Below are 16,968 nucleotides of genomic sequence, written 5' to 3'. Positions count from 1 at the left end.
ATAGGACTTTGGCAGAGATGGGGAAACTTTGTGCCTCAGGCTCCACCCCAAGAGGCATCATTCTGGGTGCTGCTCTGAGGCAGTTCCTCCAAGACAGCTCTAGGGAATGAGGACATTTCCTGTCCTGGAACCTGCCTACCCACTCCCACCTTCCTAGTCTTGGAACATTATTTTCTCTTCATCACTCCTGGGGCTGAAAGAACTCAATTTCCCCTCAAACAAGGGAGATTCGGAGAGTCTAATTCTCAAAGCGCAGAGAATGTGATCCTTAGGCCGCTCTGCCCTCTGCCCGGCGACCTTGAGCTCCAAAGATAGGAGAATGTGAAAGCCTGGCCACCTTCTCAGAATAGTAAAAGGGGGAAAATAAAACAGAATTAACATGTGAATGACTTAATAAATTAACCTGCTGGATAGTTCAAGATAAAGTTTACCTGTGGCACTAATGACAGGTTTATCACTTACTTTTAGAAGTGATTTTTTTCAAGGTTTTCCGGATATAGTTGGGGTCACAAATCTAACCCTACCTAGCAGCACCTTAGAGGCAAATTTAGTTAGCCAAAACCCACTTGAGCAGTTTCTAACGAATTACCCAAATGTGGTTGCTTTTTTCTTGATTGTTTAATGCTGCAGATAATGATAGAAGGGTTATAATTTCTAAGGACTAATCCCATTTATGTGTAGGTTATACATTCAAAAAAAAAAAGACCTGCTCTTCAATCATGAGCCTTTCAGCCCATACTGTAATAAATACATATGTTACCACATAAATTACATCCTCCAAAGAGTCCAGAAAAGTGTTTGCCTGGCAGCGTGTCTGCAGACAGGCCTCATTCATAGTTTGTTTGTTTGTTTTTCACACAAAAAGAAGCCCCAGAAGAGCCCCAGCAGCAATGGCCTCAGTCCAAAGAGGCTTTAGGAGAGAGTACTTCACACAGGTGGGAGCCAGGACAACTAACTGTACAACACGTTACCGGCTGCCCATCCAGAAAGTCTTCAATTTCATTAAGCATCCAATCTCATATAAGACAGAATAAAAATATGTGCCCCCCCCCAGCCCACAAAAAATATATATGCAAAAGAAAGCCTTCCTGGCCCCAACCCCTATCCACAACACAGACACAAGACTAGATTAATTGCTTCCTGTGTGGGGGCACTCCCACTTAAGTACTAACCACATTGAATTCTAAGAACATTTTCATAAAGTCAGTCTTCCCAGCAAGACCAAGACCAAAACCACCATGAAGACATACATAGTGCTCATTAGGTAACTGTTGGGTGGATGGACAGACAAATGGACAACAACCACTATAAAATAAAGCAAAAATGTGGTAAATGCTACACAAAAATAACAAGAGAATTCATGTTGGTTTCATGAAGGAACATTCAAAACAAAACTTGAAAAATAAGTAGAATTCTACAGGTAGAGGTAGATGGGAGAGCTTTCTGACTGGACTGAGCCCAGATATCATGGAGAACAAGGGCAGGATGAGGTCAGGAAACAGTGAGGAGGGATAGTGTGGTTTTACAGTGACATGGTAGGGGAGTCTTGGGAGATGCTACTGGAAGGTGAGATAGCACGCATAGGAAGAATGATCTGAGAAGTTGTTGCTCTTTTCTATAGTTAAAAGATAGGGTCTCCTGAGAGTTTTTCAAGCAGGAAATGTACATGATGGAGACAACAAACAGAAAGCTGAACAAGGAGATATTCTCCAGAGACAATGGAGCTACATTCTGAAATATTTCCATTACATTACAGACTGTTGAAATGTGCTTAATTTGAGGTGAAGTGTATGACCTTTAATTCATATAGTTCTCTCCAAGAAGTTATCCTTAATACCTTGAACGGCATGGAAAGATTTTTGCAATCAGCCTTGAGAGGGTGGATGATTCCCAGACCTACTGCCTGGAGCATGAAGAGGTCATTGTTCTGGTACTTGGTTCGATTGCGCATTGGATGCTGATGATGAACAAAAATACAGCTCTGTGATTGTAGGATTTGGCATAGCATGCAGAGGGCTGCTTGGGCAGGTTCATGTATAACAACTAGTAAGTAATCTTCAGTGTATGCTTGCTTCTTAGATACCTAGTGTCAAACCAGTGTGTTTTCCACACAGATTGCTGTGTGTGCCCTTTCTCAGACAATGAAAAAGGAAACAGACCTACTTCCTAGCAATCATGATGTATGGGTGAGAAAGAAAACACTCTCTCCCTATGTTACAGATTTTTTGTTGAGTGAATTCTACCTTGTTCAATTCCCAGAAGTAACAGGAAAACTACGCAAAGAAAATTTCACTCAAATGGTTGCCTTACAAGTATTTTGGGGGCAAATATACAGACGCATACCTGCATGTACACAGATACACGCATATGCACACGCACACACACATCTATCTACCAGACGCCTGCATTCATCCACTAGTAATTGCCAACAATCTTTGAGTTCAGAATAGCCCTATAAGAAAAGATCAAACAGTAATTGATTTCCTCTTCACTTATGAAAGAGGTGAGCAGGTAGAGCTAGCAAAACTTTGGTTTTACAGCAAGAAGACCTGAGTTCAGGTCTTGGCTCTGCTACTTCTCCTGAGCTTGGGTACAGCAACTTGCCTCTCAGGAAAATGGATACAATATGTCTTTTAGGGTTTTGTTAAGAATCAAGGGAAAGAATGAGAATAGGTTATTTTTAGACAAACTTCTACAGCTGCCTAACTTACCTATGTTGCCACAGGTAAGTTATTCTGTCATTCAATCATCCCTTGATCACAGTCTTTCCTTGGATTATGGATTAAAAAATACATATGAACCAAACTTTATAGACTTTCTTAGGTGCTTAAAGATTGAGCTTGGAGTTATCTATCAAGACAAGTACGCTTTACTAGATTTGTCTATATGAAACAATTTCCATTGCTTGTACTATATTTTCTCCAATTGTTATTTGTAGACTCTTCTTGAAATCTTTTTATACCATGAGAAATATTTCTTTAACCTACAACCTTGCACATTTTCCTGGCAAAGGCTCAACTGAAGTAGGAGTGTGGTATGGCACTGAATTCAGACATATCAGGGTTTGAATCTAGCCCCACCAATGACCAAAGCTGTAATTTCAGAGTTTAAAGTGATTTCATCCCAATGTGAGCTTGGCCTCCATGACTTCTTAGATGTCAGATTAAACCTGTGTAAAGTCAATTCTGGACCCTTTTTTAAAGTCTGTAACTCCTCCATAATTTCTGGAAAATTTATGATGGATGTCCTCATGATTTTCTCTGCCTAGCCACTCCTAAGTCCTCCTGTCCTGTTCTCGTGGTCCTCTTGTCCTGTGGCTCAACTCCTTTACCAGCTTCTATGAGAATTTCCCCTTCACCTGACATTTTGTCATATTCTGGACCCTTTACTATAGATTCTCGAGGGCCAACAGAAGGAACCAACTTATGGAGCACAAGCTCTTCACCCAGCACCTCATTTCCCTCTTACTTTGTCTCCCTTCCATCTCCTGTTCCCCCCGGCCCTCTCCCATACAATGAGACCATTACATAGGGAAACTTTTTTTTATTCCTCTCTGAACAGTTAGGCATATATAGGTCCTTGGAAGTTCAGTAGACTTGTCAAGAAATTTCTTCCAGGGAACAGCAGCAAAGCCTGTAATCCCAGCTACTTGGGATGCTGAGACAGGAGAATTGCAAGTTTGAGGCCAGTCTTGGCAATTAGCCAGACACTGTCTCAATAAAAAGGGCTGGAGAGATAGCTCAGTGGCAGGTCACCCCTGGGTTCAATCCTTAATACCAAAAATACCAAAAGAGGGGGGAGGGTCCTTTCAAAAAGACTAGTGGTAATAATTGAATAATTGATGTATTGATGGTGGTGGGACTATTCATTTGTCTACTTCCCATGTAATTTGATACCTCTTAGGCCTCACCCTGGACCTCTCTCCCCACTCACTCACTATGCTCCAGCACACAGGGGTTTTTAATGTTCTTCAAACCATTCAGTCCATTTCTACATCAAGGTTTTGCCCTGGTTTTTCCTTCTCTCAGGCCTTTTCTGACCGGCACAGTCTCATCATCCATGTGACAACAGCAGAAGATTAAGTAGAGGGACATACAGGGGCCAAATGCTGTAAGGCTGTAGACCCTCTTATGGAGTTTGGACATTAAGCTAGGAGTAATAGGTAGCCAATGAGGAGTTTTGAGCAGAAGAAAGATATAATCTGATTCCATTTTTTAAGGCACCCCAGTGGCTGTCCAATGGAGAAAGGATTGGGGCAAAGGATGGCAGGCTTGGAAGGAAGAAGCCACGACAGAGGCTGCTGTCTTAACAGTCCAGACAGGAAATGCCCGTGACTTGGACCAAGTGAAGGTAGAGGGAAATAGCAGATTTAGAAATGAAAGAAGAGGGCTTTCCAATGGATTTGCTTTGTTCATTCATGTATTCTATTATATCCATTGATGGACAATTCAGACAAAAATCCCCTCCCTCGTGGAGTTTATATTCTAGTAGATGCATGAAGCTGTAACTGGGACTGGGACTTTGAAAAAGTAGGTGAAAGAAAAAAAGCATTCCAGGGGTGAGAAGCCAAGTCTGAAAGCAGCACGCATTTAGGAAGTAGTATTGGCAAGCCCAGAAATTGTGTGGAAGGGACTGTGGAAAGGTCTTAAGGACTTTCAGATTTTCTTAAAGGCAACCAGAAGCTATTGATGATTTTTGAGCAAAGACTTCCCATGATCAGAAACTGTTTAAGAAAAATGGAAAAGAATGTTTTGCGAAAGAAAGTCGGTATAAGGGAAGAATTAGCATGACGTGTTCAAGCATGACCTGTTCACTGGTTTTCAGAACCAAGAAGGAAGACACATTCATCTTCAAATTAATAGTCATTTTTATTTCATTAAACTAACAATTTTTGCATAATTCTCTTAAAATGGGATTTTGCACTGGTTGAATATCACAGTCCAACAAAATCAAGCTTAATATCAAAATCAAAACTTTTTGTGCATAAGTGTTTCTATGTTATAATATTTCTTCCTCATTACCATCAATGAGACAAGCCTATAAAGGCTTTCTGTAATTAATAAGGAAAAACATTTCCCCAGAAGCAATTGGCTTACATTGCTGGGATCATTGAAAAGATGAATGGCAAAGTAAGAAGAAAATATGGTTTGATTTTACCTGCTACATACCTGGCTTGTTCTGTGTTATTTCACCTAATCATTGTTACTAGCCCTGGCAGGAGACCCAACCCACAGCAGAAGCATGTGCAATATTAAAATAGTGGCTCAGATGGTACCTCTTCTCTGTTCTGAGGTGTGACCTCTGCCCAAGAACACTAAGAGATCAATGCTACTGATATCTGGACCTGTGTCTAGAGTAATCCTGCAGCTCTAGCTATCTAGTTTGCAAGTGGTTCTTCCCTTTTCCTGGTGGCTGATTCCAAAGACCTCTGGGAAGGAACCCTTGGCACATACTGAGATGCTTTTACGTGAACTCTGACATGAAAATGATAGCGACTATAAGAAGGCCAGGAAACTGTAAGGAACCATCTAAAGGAGAAGGTGAGGACACATAGGGAGGAGCAGAGCAGACAGCCAAGCACAGGCTTCTGTGGGCACTCCCCTGTCCTCAGTGACCACAGCCTGGGGTCTTCCTCACTGCCACCAGAAACAGCACACTCCAGAAGGAATGGAGGAAGCTTTTGTCTTGCTTTTCCCCTGTGCTCTTGGTAACAGATCTTTTTGGAACTTGCAAATAAGTTCTTACCTGAGGTTAGCCACGGGGACACAGCCTTCCTCTCTGAATGTCTATTTGGACATCAGTCAAAATGTCAGCCTGCTCCTCTCAGGCCTGAGAATGATGCTTCTTGAGCTGCCTTGCTATTGAATTGTCCTCTCAAGGAAGTCTGGTTTTTATATTTAAGGGATAAAATGCAGAGGAGAAAAGAAAATGTAAAAAAAAAAAAAAGAAGAAGAAGAAGAAGAAGAAGAACCTAAACAACAAAAGAGAGAGAGAAAGGAAAACCCAACTCGTAAGCATTGAATAGTTCAAAAGCATTCAGAGGAAATGCAAAGACCAAGTGGAGGAATGGAAGAATCTTTGATGGTTAAAAGAAAACAAACTACTTCACATATAACTGGGGAAATACTGTAGAGAAATGAGCCTTTTTAAAATATTCTTAAAGAAGAGCCGCTAGAAAGATACAAATGGTTGCTTTTTCTCTGGCTGGACGTGCACTACACTTTCCAATGATTTTGGCAATTACTCTGCAAAATTTAATTAGTTCATTCTCTCCTGCTTAATTTTCTGTACAAATTTAACAAATATTTGACCTTTAACCACACTTTGCCATTCGCTTGGTGTTTTTCCAAAGTACATGAGCCTAGGTGCTTAATTTTCTTTGTTTCAAGTTAATGAGTTCATCCACCAATTTTGCTGGTCCTATTGGGTACAAATATAGCAAAACTTATTCAAAATATTTTCTAGGCATTGTAATTAACACACACACACACACACACACACACACACACACACACACACACACCAAACAACAAATGCCCCTCCAAGGAAGGGGGGAAATTAATTAGCAGGATGCAAAATATTCCCATGTGGCATTTTCCCCTTGTCTTTTAAGCCAACTATTTCATGGAAAATCCTACCACATGTACTGTGTGCACCAGGAAGTCTTTCAACAAGTTTGGTCATTGTACTTTATTCATGCAGAAGCTTCTGGATTTACACCCCTTTACTCAATCCCAAAAGATTTGGTTGACCTGCCAGGAGACCCCAAATCTCCAAGTGTTGAATTATGTCAGAAATGTAATTCCAGGTCACAGGACTGGTTACTTCCTATTTCAAAGAACTGAGATCCAAAAGAAGTTTTTCATTTTCTTTACATCTAAAGGAGGAGATGCATTTGGGAATGCGTAAGTGATCTGTGAAGGAAAGGAGAATCGAACGTGCTCCAGTTCCACCTAGGGACCAAGCAATTAGCTGATTTGGCATTTTCAACCCCCAAAAATTGCCTTAAAAAATGTACTCCTAGACCCAAAACAGTAAATGCAGCCACGAGTGTCAGAGTTGAAAGGCACAAAAGGTATAAAGGAAATAACAGTGGTGAGGAGACAACCTTTGGTAAGGAGAATGAAACCAACTGTTTTAATCACGGTTCTCCACTTCTTAATATAGACCACAAATTGCTTAAGCCTGTGATCAAATTCAGCCCCTGTTCCCAGAAGGAGTACCTTGCTGGCCTAGCCCTAAGTGGCAAAACTCCTCTGGGAGGTGTAAGAAATGAGCAGAAGTTCTAATTTCTGTTCTTTCTCTAGCCCAAAGGAAATGTAACTGAGCTCATTCAGGTACATAAGGGTTAAAAAAAAAAAAGCGTGTGCTTTTTGGAAACAGCTGGAACCCATTAGCAACTCTGAGACCATCTTGGTAACTCAGTTAGAGGGTGGGTGGCCTGGCAGAGCTCCTGGATCCATGCGTGTAATCACAGATTCTTAGCACTGGGAGAGGTTTTATTTCCACCTCCCACCCAATGTAGAAATCCTCTCCAACCATTCTGCTTGCAGACCTCCACCAATGGGGATTCACTGCTTCAGGAGGCAGCCCATTCCTTTAAGGACAATGCCAATTCCTAGAAAGTTCTTGGCAAAATCTGCCTCTATGGAAAGTTGACCCCTTCAGTTCTAGCTCAGCCCTCCAGTGTCGCAGCACACAACAGTCGCACTTGCTTCCAAATTCTTGCCTTTTCATGGTTGAAATGACCTTTTTCTGGGGACCATCACCACTGGGCTTATATTGCAGAGTCTCTTCTGAAGAATGGGGCCCAGGACCGGATACATTTCCATCTTAAAGGACACCAGGATTGTCTTACCTAGGGGACCTTTTACTTCAGGAGTTTTTGAGGGGAAATCTTTGTGGGGAAGAGCAACCCCATCATTTTTTAGTTATTATTAATAGAGCATGTCTTCCACCTGATCCCCCAGGCAAGCTTTCAACTCCAGAAGACTTGCTTATTGCACAGCACTAGTCTGCAAGAAGTAACAAAGCCAAAGAGAGGGAGAAAAGAGTGGATGAGCTTCCCTGGATGTTCATCAGGAGAGTTCCCAGCTTTCCACAAAGTGTTGAAGCAAATGAGAAAAGATCACTCCCATAGTGGCCTGGCACCTAGGCCTAGAGAATCCTCTAGGACCAAGGTCACTTTCATCATATCTCTCCCAGTCCAAAAACCTTCCTTGGTGTCCCACATCCTACACAGAACACAAGCATTTCAACCCCCTGAATCTGATGCAGCCCCATCAATCCACTGCCCTCCCACCAGGCTTTCCCCAGTCATCTCCGACCTCAAGACTTATGTTTTCTTTGTTGGCCCTTCCTGGAATAGCTTTCCTTCCTCATGTGAGATTGTCTTACAGTTTTCTCTTTCTGAGCTAACAACACAGATTCTGAAAACCCAGTACCCTCCCACTATTGACTCAAAATTACATTTCTGGTCACTAGAAGTGGGCCTTTTCCCAGAGTTCTCTTCTTAAATTAATTAATTGTCCAAATAAGCACAGGAATAAATTTTTGCTCCTAGCAGGTTGAATGCAATGGGTGGACATTGTTGTGCATTTGGTCTGAGGAATGTTCTATTCACATCTCTGCCTTCATTATATGGAAGGGATGCAGGGTCAGCCCAGGTTCTGACTTCTAGAAATTAAGCAAATGAACACTTACAACCTAACGGAGTCATCTCATATATAAGCTGATACAACAGTTGTAATTTTGACCTCCTTTTCTGTTCCCAGCTGTGCCTCAGATCAACTGTGATGTCAAAGCTGGAAAGATAATCAATCCTGAGTTCATTGTGAAATGTCCAGCAGGATGCCAAGACCCCAAGTACCACGTTTATGGCACTGGAATCTACGCGTCTTACTCCAGTGTGTGTGGTGCCGCGGTACACAGGTGGGTGGCTCTGAGCTACTTAATAACTAGCGATCAAGGTGCTGACAGGGAGCCAACGGTGCAGAGTTGCTGAATTTAGCAAACAAAAATATACAAATTTGAGCGTCCTGCATTTTATTTGGCAACTACATCCCAAAGGGAGGACCCAGACGTCATATGTGGCCCTGCATCTCCTTCCACTACACTCTCAGAAAAGACAGCTCACTTCTCTTTATACCTTAATAGGGAGGGAAGAGTTCTACTCTTTTAAGTTCATGACAAGGAAACCAAAGCAAATCAAAGCCATTTTTTGTTTCTACCTGTATGTGCTAGGCAAGGAAATGAGAGGGATATGGCCAAAGAATGCCCAGAAGTTTGAAGGAAAAAATGTCAGCATGCTTCTAGTGATGGCCTGGAGACAAAGAAGTGAGAAGAAGGGTGGTGGGAGGTATCACCTGGTCCAGTGTTGGTCTGAGATCCAGGAAGGAGGACAGGAAACAGGGCATGCTTTGAACTAAGTCACTTCTCAAATGAGGAGATATGCAAAGTGATCTTCCCAAAATCCTCAGACTGCTTTTTCGTAAGTTTGGGGTCAACACACAAGGGAATGCATATTTCCTTAATAACTTTGAGGATAAGGCTGGCACATATGGGCCCAGCACTTCACCTGGGCTGTCTTAGTTAGTCTTCACAATTCTCCTAAGTGGTATCTACTACTATTATGCACCTCTTAAAGATGAAGACCAGTTAATAACTTGATTAAGCCACCCTATTTAAAGGTATCAGCTAGAGATTCAAACCCAAGTCCAGCCAGCTACAGTGCCCATGCTCCTAACGCTGCCAGTACAACTTTGAGAGGTGACTCCCAAGTCAATGCTCAGCAACTGGATGCCGGATGAGGTCTCTGGATTCTTCAGGCTTCTGGTATCTTATTCCTTTTCTGTATTTACACATAAGCCAATGGTTTGTTCAATCATTATCTCTGCCAGAAAGAGAGGTGACAATGTGAAATCCGTTCTTTCTTATAGCATCAGTAGATGTCCTAAACTTTAGGGTAAACAGTAAGGAAAAATAAAGTTACATAAGCTAAAGTTTAGGAATTACTGGTAGATTTGATCATTCATACTTCCCTTTTCCCCACTATTGCTGAGGGTTCATGAGCTAATTGGTTTTTCAATGGCAGCAGGACTACGATAACTTATTAAGTACAAGTAGTGGAATAGTAAACAAAATGACACCAAACATTGTTTCCTAACTTCAGATTGTGAAATAAAAATTCCCTTTTGCCCCAAAGTCAATTTCATGCCAAAAATAAGTGTATACACATACATACACAAATACACATGTGCATGCCCTATGTGATTATCTGTGCCATATGCATGCCTCCTACACATACTGATGCACATACATGCTTGCTCACACATAGCTTTACGCACTCGTGCAGGCCCATACAGCCCACCAACACTGGGAGCTCTCTCCTATCTGTGTCTGTATCAACTCTCATGTCTGTGTAGACAGTGACATCTGCTGCAGAGGCTGAGCCTGTCCGTAGGTGGCCTGTATTTTTCCAATTAGGATCCTAGATGGTTGATGCATTGCTGACTGTGGTACTTGCTGACTCTCTCCTACCCTTCCATATTTCCTAGGAAGAACAGAGGCACAGAGTAAATTTGACCTTACCAAAGATGTCATTGTGGTTCAGTGGTAGTGCACTTGCCTAGCATGTGAGAGGTACTGGGTTTGATTCTCAGCACCATATTAAAAAAATAAGTAAAATAAAGGCATTACCTCCATCTATAACTAATAAAAATTTTTTTAATGATAAGGAATCCAGGTGTTATGATTCTCTCCTAACTTCAACTCAGTCCTATGAGGCACTTTTAGCACTTTTAGCCAATTTTTCAAAAGAGGACATTAGTGATAGGGAAGTCAATTAAATTGCTCGTTATTTGCACACTGAAGATTAGAACTCATTTCTCCTGACTTCCAGCTCAGAGCCCAATTGACCCATTTTGATAAGAACAAGGGAGTCTCAGCATCCCTTAATGTACAAAGTGAGGACTCCAGGAGGATGTAGACTTCACAGGAGTCAGAGTTAGAAAAGGCTTTATGAAGGACAGGTGTACCCCTGGAAAGAAAACAGGAAGGGCATTCCCTGGACCAGGGCTCTGCAGTCCCAGGTGTGGGATGGACTAGAGGCTTGGTGAGAAGAATATAGCTGAAGGTGGAAGAAAAGAGCTTGAATGCTTCAGAAACAATATTGACTGCTCAACCAACTGAATGCCATGTGGCTTCCTGGCACAGTAGGAAAACTCGTTGGAAAGAGGTATTGCTATCCTTGGGAAGGGCAAAAAAGGAAAAACTGGAATTTTGGTTGCTACTTTAGCTTTGTTTTTTACCAAAAGAGCAAGTCTGTTTTCAGGAGGTAGGATTTAAGACTGAGTCAAAAGTGCATTGGGGACCTACAGCCACTGTCCTGGTAGAATTCCCCACAGTCAGAACTGGAAGGTAGGAGAGAGCATATGTTGACTTAGAAATTCAGGTTAACTTAAATTCATTTATATACTATATCAAGCTCATATGTTTTCTTATCAGTCATCTCCTTGATTCCTTCAAACCAAGAAGATAATGGACATATTTGAGACATTATATTTTGGCTCAGTCTTATCCTAAACTAACCCTGTATTGAAGTGGGGCCGAGTGCTGGGGAAAAGAGATTTCTCTGAGATGGAGCAATGATGAGGCCACCTCCATGCAGAATACTCTTCCCACTGATTTCTGACCAAATGCCCACCCCTAGGACAGCAGCACTGTTCCTTCTCTCTGAACCAAGGCACTTACAATCAGCTCATCCCTAACCCCTGGTACCAGGGACAGGAAACATGTGGACATCAACAGCATGTGCAGCCCCATGCAGAGCATCTGAGGAACACCAAGAAGTGGAACTTGTTTTGCTCTGTCAGAGAATGAAGATACAAGTTTCCATATATTCTCCAAATTGCAACCGCTTTGAGCTCCCATCTGCCAACAAGTGGACCCACAGCCTTTTCCCAGCTGTCTCTCTCCTTCGCTAGTATATCTTCTACATTGGTCTAGTCTCTCTGATTTTGAAATATCTGCACCCTCCAATTAGGAGGGAAGATGAGGCCTTTCTCTACCCTAATACGCAAATCTCATGAGAACCTGTAGTTCTACATTTACAATTGTCAGAAAGTCTGGGTTTCCGGTCTTCCATAGCCCTCACAAGGGATGTCACAGGTACAGGGCTCCTGACTCTTATACAGGAGTGTGGGCACAGGCACATGGTTCCTCAAAAGAGCAGTCCTGGGTGTAATATAATATAAACCCAAGGGCAGAATGATTTCTCTGGAGAAAAAGAAAAGGGTAAGTGTTATTTCCCATTTTCCCCATTCATTATAAGTTAAAGAGAGCATGAGGTAATTGTTTAAAAAATCCTCCTAATTTTCAGACTGAGCCAATAGTATGCTGGAAAGTGTTTTAACAAACAACTTTTTAAAAGAAGGCAAGGAGGGGAGAGGCCTGATTTTCCCTTTCCCACATATACCTCCTCCTACCATGGTTGATTTCAAGCTACCAATGTCAAGTCAATCAGCTCTCAAAATCCTGAAATCATGACAATCCTCTCCCAAACACTGGTAAAATTGGTGCCCAAAGGCCACAAATAGGCCTTCCTACACAAAGGCATAAGATTCTGATCTTTCCATAAGAAATTTTCCAGTTCAGTTGAGACATGAAATTAATTCCAGAAATCTTTAGGAAGTTCTTTAGGAGTTGTGAGAACAAGATTCTGAGGGGGCCGGGGGTGAAAGGCAATGGCAGGATCTGTAGAAGAAAGGAGGTGCCGGGAATAGATGTACATGTTTTGCTCTGTCAGAGAATGAAGATACAAATTTCCATACATTCTCCGAACTGCAACCGCTGGAAAGCTGCTCAGGCCTGGTCAGGCAGACATGAAACCGTATTTTCCAGGGGAAACAGCAGCATAATCAAAGACACATGAGTTGAAATGTGTGGTTGGCCAGGTGAGTAGAGTCCAGCCCGACTCCCCCGATTGTGGAGAGAGAGCAGGAAGTAAAGACTCTGGGGAGTGAGATGGAGTTGTCATAGGGGATCCTGTGCTCTTGAACCCTAAGAGGTAAGCATGACCTCAAGGGACGAGTCCAGGATTGGAGTCAGTTAGACTTAGGAGTCAGTTAGGATTCAAATTCCTCTTGCAATTCACAACAAGACCTTGAGTGAATCAGTCACTCATAGAAACAGCCTGTTTCTAGGGAGTGGGAATTGCAGTGTTCCCTCCACTCCATATCTCAGAGGTTTGCTGGGAGGACCCATGGAGAAGTCATACGTGACATGATTTTAAAGTAATTAAGTGCTTCACACGTCAAGTATTATTATCACTTTCTTTCCTTCCGGGTCATTGGGAAGTTGAGTGTTGAACGTGGTTGACTCACCATGAAGGTGGGAGGGAAATGGCAACTACCACTACCAGAGCCAGGGGAAGATATCGATAGAAACAAATCCACATACTTTCTCATGCCCTGCCTCCAGTGCCATGAAGTATGGATACCCAAAGAAGCCACATTAGGCTCTGAGGCTAGGAGATGACATTGTGAAAGTGCTATTTAGGAACCAAAGTGGACCCCTTGCCTAACAGAGAAGAAGAAACATCATAGAAATGTCAGTCACTGTCACATTAGGATTTAAAACCTGAAGAAATCTTAGAAATTAAAAAAACACAATTTTGAGTCTTTGGGAAACACTTTTCTTTTTGCAGATCTAGGAATCGAACCCAGGTCTCATGTATTCTAAGCACGCATCCTATCATTGCGGTACGCTCCCAGTACTGGGGACTATTTTAATGTGTTTAATTTAGCTGCACATATTCCCTCCCTGGCCTGAAACGAAAAGAATAATTTATTTTTAATAACTCCATACTGGGTCAGGGATGTTGCTCAATTATAGAGCACTTGCCTAGCATGCAAGGGGCCCAGGGTTCCATTCCCAACCATATAATTTTTTAAAAATACCTCTTCAAGGAATTAGAATTAAAGCAGAGCTCTAAAGCAACTCATACTTTGGAAGGAGCGAGTACAGAATGGGAATAAATTCTGTTAAGAAAATTAATAATTTCATACTGCCATTTGTAATGACTGGATTCTTTCCATGATATCACAAAACAAAATTGGAATTTGTCAGGAAAGAAGTTTTACCTGAAAGAACCAGTGAGAAGCTGGGTATCGTGGTGCAGCCTTTAGTCTCATCTACTCAGGAGGCTAAAGTGGGAGGATCACTTGAAACTGGACAACATAGTGAGACTGTGACTCAAAACAAACAAAAAAGAAAAATAAAGGAAAAAAAAGGGAGAAAATCCATTAGGAATGAGAAATCCATGGAAAAAAGAAATTTGAGGCATGATGACCAATTCCTGACTGACAGATGGGGTTCTATAAGAAGGAAGAGGACACTGAACCTGGCAGGTTAGGTACCAGGCTAGGTTGATGGAGGCACCCTTATTGGGGCTTGGCTGCAGGTCAGGGTAAACTTTTCCTTAACCTCACTGCTTTTGTATGTCTACATAAAGATGGAGACTGGCTTGCATGTTTGGGGATGTCAAAGAGCATTTCTGTACTTTCTTCAATTTTTTTTTTCTTTTCATAGTGGTGTGCTCGATAATTCAGGAGGAAAAATACTTGTTCAGAAAGTGGCAGGACAGTCCGGTTACAAAGGGAGTTTCTCCAATGGTGTTCAGTCCTTATCCCTACCAAGATGGAGAGAATCCTTCATCGTCTCAGGTATGGCCACATGCTGGAGAAACACTGCTAACAATAGGCATTTGGGATGACCTCCCAGGGTGAAGTTTGCTCTTTTCCATGAGCTTTTAGCTTTTGTTGATGGCCCACTTCATCTCATAAAAATCCAAAGCACTACTTCTTCTAAGATCATGAAACGATGAATTATAATTACATGATAAATCACTATAAAGTCAAATCTGGAACTATTAAGAGCCTCAAATTGCTCATTTTAAACACATTGCTGCTATCTATAAGTACAATCAAACTTTTAATAAAGTGGATTGCATTAATAATTTATATTTTTAAACTAGTCTTTTTTTTTAGGCTAATATGCCCCATATCTGGGCATTTATCTTTTAAGATTTCTGGAAATTGAACAAATGGGAGCATGTGCTTAGAAAAAAAAAAACTGAGCCACAATTTTAGTTTCAATTTTTTAAATTTGTGTTTAAATAATTGTTTTACTATTCAATCAGTTCTCCCTATCTAGAGCCACAAGATTTTTATAGATAATCATTTTCACTCTTCTCTCTTTCAAAAAGTTAATAACAATGATCTATAATGACCACTGTAGTGCAATTTCCCAGTGAAAGCTAACCTAGTATTCTTGGTGCTATCATGACCTGCCTTCCCATCTTTTTCTATTTTTGTGAATTTCCCCAAATCAAGCCTTTATTCTGAAAACATTCACATTAACAGAAAAATTAAAAGAGGAGTACAATGAATACCCATATTTCTTTCACCCAAATTCATGGATTGCTAATATTTTACCACGTTTGTTCTGTCTGCCAATCTATCTATCATCTATGGATACTTTTTTCTGAACCATGTGAACAAAAGTTGCCGGCAACATGACACTTTATCCCTAAATACTTCAGTACACATCTTGTAGGAATCGTTTTCCAAAATGACAATGATACCATTACTGCACCCAGAATATAAACTTGAAATAATAATAGCATCTAATAAAAAGTTCTTATTCAAGTATCTCCAAAATAATCTTTAATATAATTTATTTTTTATTCGGATCCACAATCTGATCGAAAGTTATGCATTGCGTTTGGTTGTCATGTTCAGTTAGTATCTTTAATCACCCACCACACTTCCTCTTTGGTCATGAATGGCATTGACATCTATGAAGTCCAGGTCAGTTGTCTAGCATGTCCTATAATCTGGATGAAAAACACTTCCAACTGCTTCCTAATGATTGGATTCAGGTTAAATATTTTGAAAAGGATAGGTCATATGGCATATCCATGGGGTCATACCACATTGGCCACATCAAGAGGCACATAGTGTTGACTTATCTAATTATTGGTGATAGTAAATTTGATTAGTTGGCTACATTCCATTTCTCTCCAGACAAATATACTCATAATTAGTAAACAATCTATAGAGTGATACTTTAAAACCACTTGGCTAACTGATTCCCAAATAAATTTAACTTGGTAGTTTTAATATCCAGTGCTCATCCTTGCTGTAGTAAGAATTATATTAGTACAGTAGACCCTCAGTATCATGGGGACTGATTCCAGGATCCCCTGTGGATGCCAAAATCTGCAGGATGCTCAATCCCTTACATAAAATGGTATTCTATTTGCATATAACCTACACACATCCTCTCATATACTTTTTGTCATCCCTAGATTACTTATATAATACCTAATACAGTGTAAATGCCATGTAAATAGTTATATATATATATATATATATATATATATATATAGTTTAAGGAATAATGACAAGAAAAGAGTATATACATGTTCATCACAGACATAATTCTTTTTCTAAGTATTTTCAATCTGAGGTTAGTTGAATCCACAGATTCAGGAATCCAGAGAAACAACTGTAATTGCAAAATCATAATTTTTCCTAATTCTATCATCCCTTCCACATTTATTAGCTAGTATTCTTATATAAAGAGGAGTTTTCTTCCGTTCCCCCAACCTGTGCATTTTTTTTTTAATGGGGACTATGGACTGGTGAATTGCTTTTTTAAATACACTATATTATTATCACTGTCCTGATTGGTGCTCACGTTTTATGAGATTGGCCAGCAGAGGCCCCTCAGGCTTTGGACATATTCCCCATCAACATTTGAGCACAACACAGTCTCCGATGTGGACTTAAACCTCCACTGTCTAGGACCTGAATCTCCCATTTTCTCTAAGACAGTTCAGCAGGATCTTCAACTAGATTCTAGCAAATCTTCCTGGAACTGTCATGGGACTTTCCTGAGTAGGAG

The 16,968-nt window shown here is 41.0% G+C and overlaps 1 protein-coding gene across 2 annotated transcripts in view; it reads left to right on the top strand.

Annotated features, from left to right (window-relative positions):
* Positions 1–16,968, top strand: part of Vit (vitrin) — a 112,888-nt gene that overhangs the window by 45,906 nt on the left and 50,014 nt on the right. For both annotated transcript variants that reach the window (XM_013363450.4, XM_078029393.1), the window contains exons 4-5: positions 8,775–8,931; positions 14,590–14,723. In XM_013363450.4, the coding sequence (XP_013218904.1) occupies positions 8,775–8,931; positions 14,590–14,723 (291 nt within the window). The remainder of the gene's footprint in view (positions 1–8,774; positions 8,932–14,589; positions 14,724–16,968) is intronic.

The sequence above is a fragment of the Ictidomys tridecemlineatus genome, chromosome 12 (genome assembly GCF_052094955.1).
Source record: "Ictidomys tridecemlineatus isolate mIctTri1 chromosome 12, mIctTri1.hap1, whole genome shotgun sequence".
In the NCBI taxonomy this organism is placed as follows: Eukaryota; Metazoa; Chordata; class Mammalia; order Rodentia; family Sciuridae; genus Ictidomys; species Ictidomys tridecemlineatus.
Note: the sequence above shows the minus strand (reverse complement) of the source record. Positions and strands in the feature narration are given on the sequence as shown.